This window comes from Vipera berus (genome assembly GCF_964194415.1).
Source record: "Vipera berus genome assembly, chromosome: 1".
NCBI lineage: Eukaryota > Metazoa > Chordata > Lepidosauria > Squamata > Viperidae > Vipera > Vipera berus.
Window position 1 is genome coordinate 272,556,313 of NC_138202.1, and position 15,285 is coordinate 272,571,597.

The following is a 15,285-nucleotide window of genomic DNA, read 5'->3' on the forward strand; positions in this document are numbered from 1 at the left end:
TGGACTTCAATTCCCAGCATGGCTGGATCAGGAATTCTGGGAGTTGAAGTCCACAAGTCATAAAGGAGCCAAGGTTGCCTTCCCCTGCCTTAGGGAATAGTATAAAAAATACTTTTTATACCTTTTACAAAAAAAAAGCTGCTATAGCTTTTCCAAAATATTATAAAAAATTACTTTAAAGCAGGGTTCTTCAAACTTGGCCCTTTTATGACTTGTGGACTTCAACTCCCAGAATTCCTGAGCCAGGCACGCTGGCTGAGGAATTCTGGGAGTTGAAGTCCACAAGTCATAAAAGGGCCAGGTTTGAAGACCCCTGCTTTAAAGCTTTTGTGCATCTGATGGATGTATATTATAGTCCATAGAAATTTGAGCCATAACAAATGTGTTAATCTAATATGCCAAAAGACTCATTGTTTATACTAGTTCAAGTTATCAACAGCTACATTCCTTTTTAGGCCCATTGTAAATCCTCAGTGTATTTCAAGCTGTAAATCATATTTCCTGTTCTAGGTGAGGAACTGAAAAGAGAATAAAAAATACAGATCCTAAATGTTGAAGATACATTTATTGTTAGAGGCAAATAATTTGTGAAAACCTGAAATTATTCCTCTGCAAATTTGACTATTCTATGGTGGTAGGTGACTTTAAACTAGTCTTCTTCTAACTGTTCTCTTATGGATATATTTTATGATCAGATCTTTGATAGGCATCTCGTTTGCAAAAACTGATGAGGTCAGTGAAACATTTTTGTATTCAAGATCTTATCTATAGAATCGTGGCATGCTGACATTTAAAAAAAGATGCCCCAGTGTTCTTTACTACTATCTCAGTATTTATAAAATAGAGGCATATATCAGATTGTTAAAAAAGTACTAATATTTCATTTACATAAAACACTCCTGGAAAAAGTGAAGAAAATAATCCAACAACAAAGTCTAGTTCAAATCTACGTAATCTTATTTTTATTTATTTTATTTTATTTTTTTTATTCCATTTATATCCCGCCCTTCTCCGAAGACTCAGGGCGGCTTACAAGCTTAGCAGTAGCCTTCATTCTATGTATATGCCTGCTTATTAGGGCTTTCACACACACCCCAAGCGGCATTATTACAAAGTCAGCTTAATTGCCCCCAACAATCTGGGTCCTCATGACACTGGTTTGAAAGCAGTTGTTAAATTTGGAGGAATTAACTCCTAAGTAACATTCTTAAAATAACCCTGTAAAAGCTACAGTTAAGATGTAAGCAATGCATAGCAATAGAGTAATAGGAAATTTGAGTGGGGAGGCCAAGTTTAAATTCATCCTCAACTATCAGAATTCACTCCGTGTCTTCCTTTCAGTCATTTTCTATTAATATAATCTACTTAATGGGATTATTGTGAGGATGAAATAAATGGAGATTCCCATGCAAGACACCTTGAATTTTTGGGTAAAAGGCAGGATAGAAACTTAACAAATCATGCAATCACAATTTTCAGATTTATCACTTGGTGCTTAATGTGGCAGTTTTTCAGAATTTCTCCTCTGACAAGATGCAAAAAAACAACATTACACATGTGGACATGGGCTTTGCACATCATCTGGATTAGTTCTCCATGTAGGAATAGCTGTTTTTCTCTAAAGAATTTGCTTTCTGATTATTGGTCCTCACATAAATACAGAACAAATTTACCCATTTTTCCTTTGCTTATCTGTCTCGATTTATATTTTAACAACACACATCTATGCCAGTCTACTCAGATGTAAGGCCCATGGAAATCAGTTTGAGTTACAAATGTTTGTATAGATTTATTTATTTTTATTTATTTATTTTAATTCCATTTATATCCCGCCCTTCTCCGAAGACTCAGGGCGGATTACAAGCTTAGCAGTAGCCTTCATTCTATGTATATGCCTGCTTATTAGGGCTTTCACACACACACCCCAAGCGGCATTATTACAAAGTCAGCTTAATTGCCCCCAACAATCTGGGTCCTCATTTTACCTACCTTGGAAGGCTGAGTCAACCTTGAGCCTGGTGGGACGCGAACCTGCACTGATTGCAGGCAGCTGGTGTTACTTAAGGAGGCATTAGCCCACTGCTCCACCAAGGCTCTGTACCAAAGTTATACTTGGTGATGCTCAAAAATTTATATGACTTATAAGTGCCTTGCTATTAAAAAGATTTTTTCTCTAAATTACATAGTGTGAATAGAAAAAGATATACCGTATACAAATGGGAATAGTTGAATTTTCTACCCTAGCTAGTATTTCACATACTGTGGACATAATCCTAAATTTAATGTTGATGTGAATCTGACTCTTGGTGATTCTATTGGTCAGGTCTTTCCACGTCTCCTAAATTTAATAGGATGCTGCAACCTTCTTACATATGTTTCAATAGAGACATATCTTTTTAGGGTAAATTAACTTCATTAGTAAACAGGGTTATTTCAGGTTACACATTCTATGCTGCTTGTGGCATTTGCTTCAGACTGAAGTGATACAATCCTATGGAAAAGTAGAAGAGATTTCCAGATCAGCTGCTGCAGGAATGCACAACATCTGTCAATTCAAGGATCATGCCAAACTTTGTGCAGTACGTAAGAGTGCACTGAAGGTGGAACAATGATTTTGAGAGTGAAATAATGGTTACCTTAAACCCCTGTATTTTTCTTCTTAAAAACATTTTTTAAAAAGGGTTAAAGAGGATGCTTTTTACACTGTGAGCTTACAAATAAACTCAAGTTCAGCTTTGCTGAGTACAAAATCTTAAATACCAATATAGGGTTCTCAAGAATTGTGCAGAGATAATAATAATAATAAAGTTGGAAGGGACCTTGGAGGTCATCTAGTCCAACCCCCTAAGGCAGGAAACCCTATACCATTTCAGACAAATGGCTGTCCAGTCTCTTCTTAAAAACTTCCAGTGTTGGAGCATTCACCACTTCTGGAGGCAGGTTGTTCCACTGGTTAGTTGTTCTAACTGTCAAGTTTCTCCTTAGTTCTAGGTTGCTTCTCTCCTTGACTAGTTTCCATCCATTGCTTCTTGTCCTGCTTTCAGGTGCTTTGGAGAATAGCTTGGCTCCCTCTTCTTTGTGGCAGCCCCTGAGATATTGGAACACTGCTATCATGTCACCCCTCACCCTTCTCTTCATTAAACTACACATACCCAATTCCAGCAACCGTTCCCTATATGTTTTAGCCTCCAGTCCCCCAATCATCTTTGTTGCTCTTCTCTGTACTCTTTCTAGAATCTCGACATCTTTTTTACATCGTGGTGACCAAAACTGGATGCAGTATTCCAGGTGTGGCCTTACCAAGGCATTGTAAAGTGGTATTAGTACTTCACTTGATCTTGATTCTATCCCTCCGTTAATGCAGCCTAGCACTGTGTTGGCTTTTTTGGCAACTGCAGCACACTGCTGGCTCATATTTAAGTGATTGTCCACTAGGACTACGAGATCCCTCTCACAGTTACTACTATTGAGCAAGGTACCACCTATACTATACCTGTGCATTTGATTTTTCCTGCCTAAATGTAGAACCATACTTTTTTCACAATTGAATTTCATTTTGTTAGATAGTGCCCAGTGTTCGAGTCTGTCCAGATCCTCCTGTATCTTAAGCCTATCTTCTGGAGTGTTGGCTATTCCTGCCAGCTTGGTGTCATCTGCAAATTTGATGAGTTCCCCATCTATCCCCTCATCCAAATAGTTGATGAAGAGGTTGAAGAGCACTGGGCCCAGAACAGAGCCCTGGGGCACCCCACTACACACTTCCATGTAGATGCAGTTCCATTGAGGACCACACGCTGAGTACGGCCTGTCAGCCAGCTACGAATCCATCTGGTGGTGATGCTATCTAACCCACATTTTTCTATCTTATCAAGTAGTAGGTTGTGATCTACTTTATCAAATGCCTTACTGAAGTCCAAGTAAATTCCTCTGGTCCACTAGTTTTGTCACTTGGTCAAAGAATGCAATAAGGTTTGTCTGGCATGATCTGTTTTTGACAAACCCATGTTGGCTTTTAGTGATAACTTTGTTCGCATCAAGGTGTTCGCTGATTTGTTGTTTGATTATCTTTTCCAGAATCTTCCCAGGTATTGATGTCAGGCTGATAGGTCTGTAGTTTCCTGGATCTATTTTTTTCCCTTTTTTGAAGATGGGAACTACATCAGCTCTGTTCCAGTCCTCTGGTAGTTCCCCAGTGCTCCAGGATCTTTGAAAAATATAGTTCAGTGGTTCTGAGATCATGTCTGCCAGTTCCTTGAGAACCTTGGGGTGTAATCCATCTGGTCCTGGTGATTTGAACTCGTCTAGGCTGGACAGGTGTTCACTTACCATTTTCTTGCCTATCTTAACTTGCGTTTCTATTCTGTTTTTTATGGCACTGGTTTTGGTAGGTTGGACTGTTTTTCCCCTTTGTGTAAAGACAGATGCAAAAAACGAGTTAAATAGTTCTGCTTTCTCCCTGTTGCTTGTCACCTTCTTGCCACTTTCCCCCACTAAATTGTTTATATTTCCCATTTATATACTGTTAACTCCTGATATTTTTGTGATGTTATTTTTTACTTTATTCCAAACAGCTTCTGTATTGTTTCCCTTATGACTACTTTCCATTCAATCTGTTGGGAGATTATTTTCTAATTTTTTTTCTACAGGGTTCTTACTTTCTCCAATGATTCTATTTTATTCATTTTTCACTTTTTCCCCCTTTTATTCCATGTCCTTTCTCCCCCAAGATCCACATTTGACACCATTAAATGCTGTGACTCCATTCAAAAGCTGTCATCTCTGTATATACACTTCACTAACTCAAATCTTCCAATATAAAATGTCAAAACAATCATGGTTTTAAACTGTATTAATTTATTTCTTATTATACACAGGGACAAAGTTAACATATTTGAAATACAAATCTTTACTAAGGAAATTTTCAGTAATTACCACATTTGTGGCAATATATATTTTCTATATACATATAATATCTTTGTGATTCTTCATTTCTTACAGCAATCATTTTGTACGAAAAGGGCATCCCCACCTATTTTTAACTTCTTTATTGCACAAAGTATTTCCTATTAGCATAAATCCACACACTTCTGTGGCACTCTCACTCTGTTCCAAGTAGCTTCCACGTTTCACAGTAAACTTTCATGACATCCAATTTTGTTCAATTTGTGGGAAACTATGTTTCTATTTATAAGTCTCCCTGCAGTTGTTCCCATCCCATATTCTTCAATTATCAATTCCTTGGAACTTAAAATGAAACTATCACCGATCTCTGAATTCCTACTTTCACATACATCTATAACAATCTAAATGACACCAATTCAGTACTTTCTGATATACCTTTTCAGCCCTTTCATTGATAGTGGAACTTACATTTTTACTTCCCTAGTGTGTCACAATTGCTGTGTGATAGCACTGTGATATCATTCCATCTTTGTTGCTATTCGGTTTCTACTTCGCTTTGAGCAACGCGCTCTACTTCGGGTCCAGTCGAGTTCTACTTTTGCTAACTTTGTAGACATGTCCAGCTTCTTTTCATTTCTTTCCGGCACCGGCATTCACACCACCATTAGCATTGCCAATGCCTTCTTCTGTGAAGTTTTTCAGCTCCTTGGGACAAAGAGTTGCAAGTCTATGAATTCGCTGCACAGAGAGAGGAGCGAGCGAGCGAGAGAATGAATCTATATCAGGGGTCTTCAAACATGGCCCTTTTATGACTTGTGGACTTCAACTCCCAGAATTACTCAGCCAGGCAAGCTGGCTGAGGAATTCTGGGAGTTGAAGTCCACAAGTCATAAAAGGGCCAAGTTTTAAGACCCTGTAGGTCTTCCTACCGGAAGGTGTTGTTCCGTGTCACTTTCTTCCGGTGTAGCGCACAAGAAGCAGCCCAGGGAGTCTCTTAGCAACCAAGCAGCAGACGCTGAGGCAGTGAGGGAGACGATCTCGGCCGAGAGAGTCCAACCATGTCGAAGTTCGGCAAAAAGAAGGAGGCGGTGAAATCCAACAATGTTCTCCAGTCAAATGCGCCCACGAAAGAGTAAGGCCTGCCCTTTTCGCTGGAAGAGCTTTTCTCTTGATCTTTTCCCCCTCTGCCCCTCTTTCCGCCGGCAAGAGGAGGCTGGTGTCACACCTAGGTGGACCTCCTCCTCCCATTCCTTGGGATACTCCTCCCTTTGAAATAAAGTGGGTGGTCAGTGACCTCCGATCGTGCGGAATAATGACAGGAATGTCTGAATATGATCTGGGCTTAAGTGTAGACCGTTTTAAGTTGTCAAGAGTCTGTATCGATTGGGATAGTACAAGGGTAGGCAACCTCGGCTCTTTTATGACTCATGGACTTCAACTCCCAGAATTCCTGAGCCAGCTTGGCTGGCTCAGGAATTCTGGAAGTTGAAGTCCATGAGTCATAAAAGAGCCGAGGTTGCCTACCTCTGGGATAGTATAAACAAACCAGGTATGTCGCCCTGGATAAATGACACATTGCGGCTGCTTTAAATATCCTTCCTTTGGGGTTCTTGTGTGCAGCACGGACAATGGGGTAGGTTCTGCTGCTGTTCTCCCTTTTTGTTATTTACTTATGAAGCCAGAACAGAAAAACAAATTATTATTAAATGTTTATCTCATCTCTCTTTTTTTTTGTATATAACTCAAAGCTGCAAGCCATACCTAATGCATCTGCTTCCTACTTTTCCCACAACAACAACACTGTAAGGTAGGTAGGGCTGAGAGAACACCTTAACCACTATACCAAACTGGCTCCTTGTGATGGCAGAAGCCTCCTATCCGCTCTGCAGCCATTGCTGCCCATTTTCTGCAGCCTCTATCATGGAGATAGTAATGGGAAAACAGAGGCAATGTTTGTAGAGATACCCTAAAATGAGGTTTCATCCCCCAACCTGGGTAACATAATCAGTGGTAGTGCTAGTGATGATGTTACCTAGTCTGGGTAATGAAATGTCTGCAAGAAAACAAGCAAGCTCAGAGAGTACCAAGGACCCCTCATTTCAACCTGGAGCTACAAATATGCTCTTTATTGGTATGCCCTAAAACAGGGGTGTCAAACTCAATTTCATTGAGGGCCGCATCAGCATTCCGGTTGCCCTCAGGGCCGGGTGGGTATGGCCAGGGTGGGCGTGGCCTACTGGGTGGGCGTGGCTAGAGTGCGTATGGCCTACTGGGTGGGCGTGGCCAGCTCTACATCGTTCGCATCAAGGGTGCCAATGGGGGCCTGGGCAGGAGTGGGACAGATCTGAGGGTCTCTGGCAGAAGGAGGGTCTCTGGGCCAGGGCCAAGGCAGTGGGGGCCGTTCCCTCACTGTTTCCAGGATGGCTTCACGGGCCACATGAAACCACTTTGCGGGCCAGATCCGGGCCCCGTGTTTGACATGTCTGCCCTAAAATATTGATCTGAGAAAAGGTAAGGATTAGTTCAGTACCTGGCCACAGCAGACTAAGATGAGTTGTTTTCACTCCAAATAAAACTGGCTCTTGATCTACTTCAGGGTTCGTTTGCTGTGAATCAAAAAACTAACTCAGGATAAAGAACAGGCTCTCCACTGAGTTCCAGAAGGCTATGAAGCCCTGACTTTCTTGCCAGCACTAGGACGATGGATGGGCCCAGTATAGGTGTGGATTCTGTTGAGAGTTTGCTGTTTGATGCTCACTCAGCTAGTGAACAATGATTTTAATTCTGGTTTTTGTTTTGCTTGGAAGAGTGTTACTATATTTTTTTGTGTATGGATGAATGTTAGCCACCCAGATTTTGTACCTAGAAGAGGTGTCCGTATAAATTGTCTACATAAATAAGAGCTAAAATATTGGAAAGTATTTTGTGGAAACAATTAGCATGAAATAAAAGAGAAGCAAATAAACTAGTTGCCTGTGAAATTAAGAGAAAGGTGGTTTTAATGGTGTTAATGGATCAGAATGAAAGAAGCTTGCTTAGGAGATGGTGTACAACTTGTTTAAAATAGGTGTGAAGATTGGATCTATATCGGGCATTTGGAATAATGCTGTCATTCTTTCCTATTCTAAGTGAAAGGTAGCAAAATTGAATGTAAAATTACAGGGGGTTAGCTTGCTAAATGAACTTAGGAAGCTGTTCAGCAGAATTCTGATCAAAAAAATACAGGAGATGATAAAGATCATACTTCTTCCCTGCTGACATTCTGCTCTGTGATGCCTTCTCTAGCCACTATCACTTTCAAATCATCCTTTTCTTTTCAATCTGTTATCTTCTTTGTTCTTCTCTGGATACTGCTACGACCTTTTAAAGTGTCTGAAGCCTTTTGAAAGGGTGAAGGAAGACAAGTTACTTGAAAAATTAGGGAAAGGAGTGGACTCATCTTTTCACTTAAAACACAAAAAAACTATGTATCTTCATGATAAAAGTTATTTAAAATACAACAAAAACACAGATTTCTGAGTGTCCCCATGCCATACCAGAATGGTATCAATGATATCAAAAGCTGCCAAGAAATCAAGAAGAACAAGGATGGATGCAGTGACTAGATCCTTTTGTTATGTTTAATTATGGCTACAGCCTTTTCTAGTTGGTATATGAATTAAACTTCTGTTTGGCATTTGACATTTAAAATATGTATAATTTTACACTGGGAAGTGCATTTAAAAACATAAATTGTGGTTTTCCTAAATTAACAGTAGCATGGCTATTAGTACCAAATTAGATTTATTTGTCACATGGTTTGTTCTAACATAACGTTTTTAAAACTTAAAATTGATGTTGAGATTGGGATTGCAGTCTGGATGGAGACGGGCTATTAAATCTTTACACCTACTATTGCACTTGGAGGAAAGCTCCCATTGGCACTAAACAGCCATTTGCCTCTCTTTAATACTAAGTGTTGAGGTCCTCGATTCTCACTGGGCCCATTTCAAATGCAAAATTCAAAAACCTTGACCCTTTTATAGCAGAGACAAGTTCAAATTATTCATTTTTTAAAATTCATACTAACCTAATTCAAAAAATACTAAATGTAATAGATAATTTGATGCCTGGATTTGATTAGATGGAAACACTGCTGTTTCATCCAATATATTTTTGTCTATGACAAAATAGTTATGTTTGCCTTGAACAAATTAGAAATGTTTTCCTGCAAACTTAAAATGCAATAAAGTTTTATGCATTTGTTATGTTGCATGCCACCTGTTTTCATTTTCTTCATTTGATGTATTTTAAGTGATTGCTTTGCATTTAAAAATCCTCATTTGTATCTCTTTCAGCTAATTGCTAATAAGGACAAAGATTTGTAAAGGTTTATCTACAATTATTTTCCTATTCAAACTATATATATTATCAACATCAATCAAATTAAAGTAATAAAAATTATGCTGTCATTGTGACCATTTTAAAGTTGTTCATGCTGCCTAGAAAATCGAATTGGAATAATTGGCTAGGAGTGCCAGTTATACATTTCATAAGGATAAGCAATGTCATTTGGAGAAAAATATTAGAACTGTTTGATATTTTAGTTTTTTTAAATCTTAATAAATGTATGTGCATACCGTATATTGTTACATCCACTCATTATTTTGGCAAAGAGTAAGTGTAAGCTAATTTATGGATCCAAATATAGTATTTTAATCTGAGAATGCAATGATGCAGACTTCACGTTTTATACAACAGTATGCTACTCTGCTACTTTTATCAAATTGAAAAACAGAAATTTTTTTGCCTCACTTTTGTGCAACTCAGTTTCATTTTCCAACCCAATGTCTGTGTAATCAGACATTTGTACTCAGCCTTTACTGATTAATTTGTGGGGCTTTCTCATGGATAAATGGACCCAGCTGTATTGAACAACTTTCGTCCTGTCTCCAACCTTCGCTTTCTTGCGAAGGTTGTTGAGAGTGTGGTGGCGCATCAGCTCCCTCTGGTCCTGGATGAAGCGGATTATCTAGACCCGTACCAATCGGGTTTCAGGCCCGGGCACAGCACGGAGACGGCATTGGTCGCGCTGGTGAATGATCTCTGGAGGGCTCGGGACAGAGGGCACTCCTCTGTTCTAGTCCTATTAGACCTCTCGGCGGCTTTCGATACCATCGACCATGGTATCTTGCTGCGGCGTCTCAGGGGACTGGGAGTGGGAGGCACAGTTTTACAGTGGTTCTCCTCCTATCTCTTGGGACGTTCGCAGTCGGTGTTGGCAGGGGGGCAGAGGTCGACCGCGAGGTCTCTCATTTGTGGAGTTCCTCAAGGGTCGGTCCTCTCGCCTCTCCTGTTCAACATCTACATGAAGCCGCTGGGTGAGATCATTCGTGGCTTTGGAGTTGGGTATCATCAGTACGCTGATGATACCCAACTTTTCTTTTCGACCCCAAACCACCCCAGTGATGCCCTCAACGTGATGTCCCGTTGCCTGGAGGCGGTTCGGGTCTGGATGGGGAGGAACAGACTTCAACTCAATCCCGACAAGACTGAGTGGCTTTGCATATCTTCATCCCGGGTTTATTCGGACATTCCACCTCTGGCTATGGGGGGTGAACTATTACCCCCCGTAGATAGGGCTCGCAACTTGGGAGTCCTCCTAGATTCACGGCTCACTCTAGAAGACCACATAGGAGCTGTGACTAGGGGGGCCTTCGCCCAGGTTCGCCTGGTGCGCCAGTTGCGGCCCTATCTTAGCCGGGATGATTTGTGCACGGTCACTCATGCGCTCGTGTCCTCTCGTCTGGACTACTGCAACGCTCTCTACATGGGGCTGCCCTTGAGGACCACCCGGAAGCTCCAACTGGTACAGAATGCAGCCGCGAGAGTGGTGTTGGGAGTTTCCCGATACTCCCACGTTACACCTCTGCTCCGTGAGCTGCATTGGTTGCCAGTTGTCTTCCGGGTGAGATTCAAGGTACTGGTAACGGTGTTCAAAGCCCTCCATGGCATGGGGCCGGAGTACCTCAGGGAACATCTGCTGCCGGCATCAAGCTCCCTGCGCCCTGTGCGTTCCCACAGAGAGGGCCTCCTCAGGGTGCCACCGATCAGAGAATGTCGATTGGTGGCCCCCAGGGGGAGATCCTTCTCTGTGGGCGCTCCGGAGCTGTGGAATCAGCTACCGGTAGAGCTCCGGATGGCGCCCGATCTTCGCTCCTTTCGTCGCGATCTCAAGACATTTTTGTTTGTACAAGCTGGCCTAGCCTGATGGGGATCGGTGGGGTTGTTTTATCTTTGGTCTTTTAATTTTATCTTGGGGTTTTTTAGAATTGTACTTCTATTGTTTTTAACTAGGGCAATTGTTTAATCTCTTTTTAATGTTTGTATTTGCTATTTTATTCTGCCCTGTGAACCGCCCTGAGTCCTCAGGGAGAAGGGCGGTATATAAATGTTATTAAATTAAATTAAAATTAAATTAAATTAAAAGATATCAGGAATCTCAATCTAATAATGAAACACAATATAATTGCATGATTTCAGGAAGCACTTTTCTTTTGTCTGTCATCAAATATGCAGATTGCTGAAGTGAAGTATAAACAATATTCCCATTTTTCTGGTTAGTTTAAATTGTACTAAGCAACTATTTGTACTTAGGAGCTTTTCAAAAATTGAAAACAAATATGAAAATATTTGCCATGTAAGAAAGAAATACCATGTTAGGGCTTCCAGTTTGCCAATGCCACCAGTATGGACGTTTGGAGGATGACTCTTGTCTTCCACGTCCAGTTTCACATCGCTGGGGGGTCCTAAAAGGGCCAAAGAGTCACCCTGGAGAGGTGACCAGCAAGAAGAGCCTTTTGCAGAAACACGGGAGGGGGGGCTGCAACTCCCCTGTTAGTGCCTGTATTTCCTTTGAACCGATGAACGAAAGACCAGCTATAGCAATATGGCCGGTCACTAGGCTGCAGATAGCTGAAGCCACACTTACTACCAGGCAACATTAAAGCAGTGTGGAAGAGACCGGGTAAGATCAACCTCTCTTATACTCCAATCTTCCTCTTTTCACCTAAATAAGCTGCTAAATACCTTCCCCCCTGCGGAGAGAGAGGGGGGATTTCAACCCTCCCTTCAGAATCAGCGGCGATTGAACCTCCAGGGGTGTTTTAAAAAGAAACGTTGAAAAAAAATGAATTGGACCTCAATTAAAACTTTATTTCTTTAAAAAAAACTTGTGGACTAAAAACTTGTGGACTATTTATTCCTTACTTCCTATTTTTATTTGAAAATTTGGCTCTGCTCTTTTGAAATAGAAGAAACAATTGAAAAGAGATTAACAGGCAGTTCCCTAAAAGAAAAGAAAAGAATTTTCTAAGCACTTGGGGGACACTGTGTGGCTAAATCTGGTGCGCCAGTTGCGGCCCTATCTAGACCGGGATGCCTTGCGCACGGTCACTCATGCGCTCGTGACCTCTCGTCTTGATTACTGCAACGCTCTCTACATGGGGCTACCCTTGAAGACCACTCGGAGGCTCCAACTGGTACAGAATGCAGCCGCGAGAGTTGTATCGGGGGTCTCCCGATACTCCCGTGTTACACCTTTGCTCCGCGAGCTGCATTGGTTGCCAGTTGTCTTCCGGGTGAGGTTCAAGGTGTTGGTAATGACCTACAAAGCCCTCCATGGCATGGGTCCAGAATACCTTGGGGAGCACCTGCAGCCGGCGTCATCTTCCCTCCGCCCAGTACGCTCCCACAGAGAGGGCCTCCTCAGGGTGCCGCCAGTCAAAGAATGCCGACTGGTGACCCCCAGGGGGAGAGCGTTCTCTGTGGGTGCATCGGATTTATGGAACCATCTTCCGGTAGAGCTCCGGATGGCGCCCGATCTCCGCTCCTTCCGGCGCGACCTTAAAACCCATCTCTTTAACGAAGCGGGCCTGGCCTGATGGGACGGGGTGGGATTGTTACTATGATTTTAATTTTAAATTTGTATTATTATGGGCACTGTTTAATCATGTTTTAATAATTTTAATTTTTTGTATCTGTTTTTAAGTATTGCCCTGTTAACCGCCCTGAGTCTCTTGAGAGAAGGGCGGTATATAAATTAAATAAATAAATAAATAAATAAATCTGAAATTGCAATCTGACACCATTAAAAAAAAGAGAGAGAGAGACGCTTGGCTGAAAACAAGATAAGACTAACCTTGAACACCAGATGTGAGAGTCCACCATGGAAGAAATACTAAAATAAATTTATGCTATGATGAAAATAACCTACCAAACGTATCAGTTCCTTTCTACAGCTGGTGATGAAATAAGAGCTTTTGGGGGAAAAACTAGAAAGCGTCTTGGATAAGCAAACTCAAATTGTGACTATAACTAATAATTTATCGGGACAGAACATAACAGAAAAAATTGAACAATTAAATACCCTGATAGAAGATATAACTACTCAACAAGCACAGACAAGAGAAAACTCGGAGAAAAACCTGACAAAATGGATAGAAGGAAAAATTTGCTACATAAAGCAGAAGGAATTTGAAGATCAAAATGAGAAACAGATGGAAGGAAAAATGGACAGTCCAGGACAATTACGCCAAGAGGAGAAAATAATGAGAAGATTTGGTATTTCTATCAGACCTCTCAACCCTTCAAAAATGGAGATTGGAGGGTCATTTCAATACAATACTACAATACAAGAACTCTTTGATGACCCTGAAGCAAGGAAACAGAGAATGGCATGGCAAAGGAAGAAAGCCAGAATAAGATTGAAGAAGAATGGACATATTTAAGAGGCCTGAAATAGAAAATATCTAAATAGACAGGATTGTACTTGGATTATGAGAGATTGTTTTGATGTGCAGATAAAAATACTGGCTAATTAAAAAACTTAGATGTGTGAATATCAACAGTTAAATTGAAATATTGAATAGTTTAAATGAAATTGACTAAAATGCATTTATGTTAACATATAATGTAACAAATATACTTAGATGTAGTGATAAGAATAAAATTACAAGTCTAAGCACGAGAGAGCAGATATAAAGAAGAGAAAAGATGTATTAAATGTTGAAATGGGAGAAATTTTGGTTATTGCATTTACAGTATGTGGAAATTATAATGAAAACAATAATATTATATTGTATTATTAACCTGTTGATATGGAAATGAGATATATAGGATGTGTATCTAGATTATTAGGCACTGGAGAGAACTGTGATAAAGAGAAGTGGGATCCCCTAGAAACATGAAAATGAGAAACTTCAAATGTTTAACTTTAATATTAATGCAAATTAAAGCTGAAAAAATTTATAAGGTGATTGATGTCTTAAAGATGAAATGTTAAAATAAATAAAACATATAAAAGTATTGACAAATTCAAGGAAACCATTAAATAACTGATAGATAAATTAAGAAGTATGTTAATTTAGATAAGAGACAATAAGTATTTAAGGGAAAAAAGAGGAAATATTGGCTATAACAAACTGGAGATTTGTAACAACATGTACCTGTATGAAATGGAACTATTGTAACCCAGACACCACGTTGCTTTTCAAAGATATAAGTGTAATATTGGAAAATCAATAAATTTGTGTGTGTGTGTGTGTGTGTATAAAAGAAAATACCATGTTAGAAGAATATAGTAAACTTTTCATATTCATATTATATTTCAGCCTCTGGTTTCTTTCGGGATCAGCTTCTACTGTAAATCCTCAAGGTACTTCACCCGAGTCAAGGAAAGGAAGATTTCCTATCTGGCCAGAATGGAGTGAAACAGACATCAATGTAGAAAAGTGGGATGCTGGAAAAGGTGGAAAGGAAAAAGATAAATCTGGAAAAAGCCCTATTCTAGTATGTTTCCTATAAACTTATCTTTTTTTCCCCCTAATTCATCAATATATAGAAATTTATTCTTGTTGCATTTTTCTTACTTACTGAATTTTGAAGCTTAGTTGGGTGCCAATCTGGAAAGTTTGCATCCCATATGTGATACATGAGAAGAATTGTGGAGGGAAAGGTTACCATGGGTTTGGTGTTTTTTTTAAATATTTTGATATTTTAATCACTGGGTGCAGTGCTTAAATCAAAGTGCTTAAATCACCAACGATCTGTTTGTTGGCTAGTTGAGCTAGCTAATGTGTTCTGTTCCCCCTCCCTCAAGGTACAAACAGCCGGACAAGCAGGTACGAAACAAAAGGGTTAATTCTTTATACTACAGTATAATTGCTGCCCAATAAAGTCTTGGTAGCAAGCTACCCACAGTCACCCAACATAAGCTAGTTATCTCAAACGTTCGCTGACATGAGATAACTGCCAACAAGTAATTCCAAGAAAGTCCGGACAAACAAACCCAAAAGCAGAGATGAAGAAGCGTAGTCACGAAATCCAAACCAGGGTTCACACAGG

The 15,285-nt window shown here is 40.2% G+C and overlaps 1 protein-coding gene across 1 annotated transcript in view; it reads left to right on the top strand.

The window, feature by feature from the left end:
* Window positions 1-5,960: 5,960 nt before the first annotated feature.
* Window positions 5,961-15,285, top strand: part of ADGB (androglobin) — a gene marked incomplete at its 5' end in the record, with an annotated part of 94,036 nt that continues 84,711 nt past the window's right edge. Inside the window, 2 exons of the mRNA XM_081314742.1 lie at window positions 5,961-6,034; window positions 14,553-14,730. Coding sequence (XP_081170868.1) covers window positions 5,961-6,034; window positions 14,553-14,730 — 252 coding nt within the window. The remainder of the gene's footprint in view (window positions 6,035-14,552; window positions 14,731-15,285) is intronic.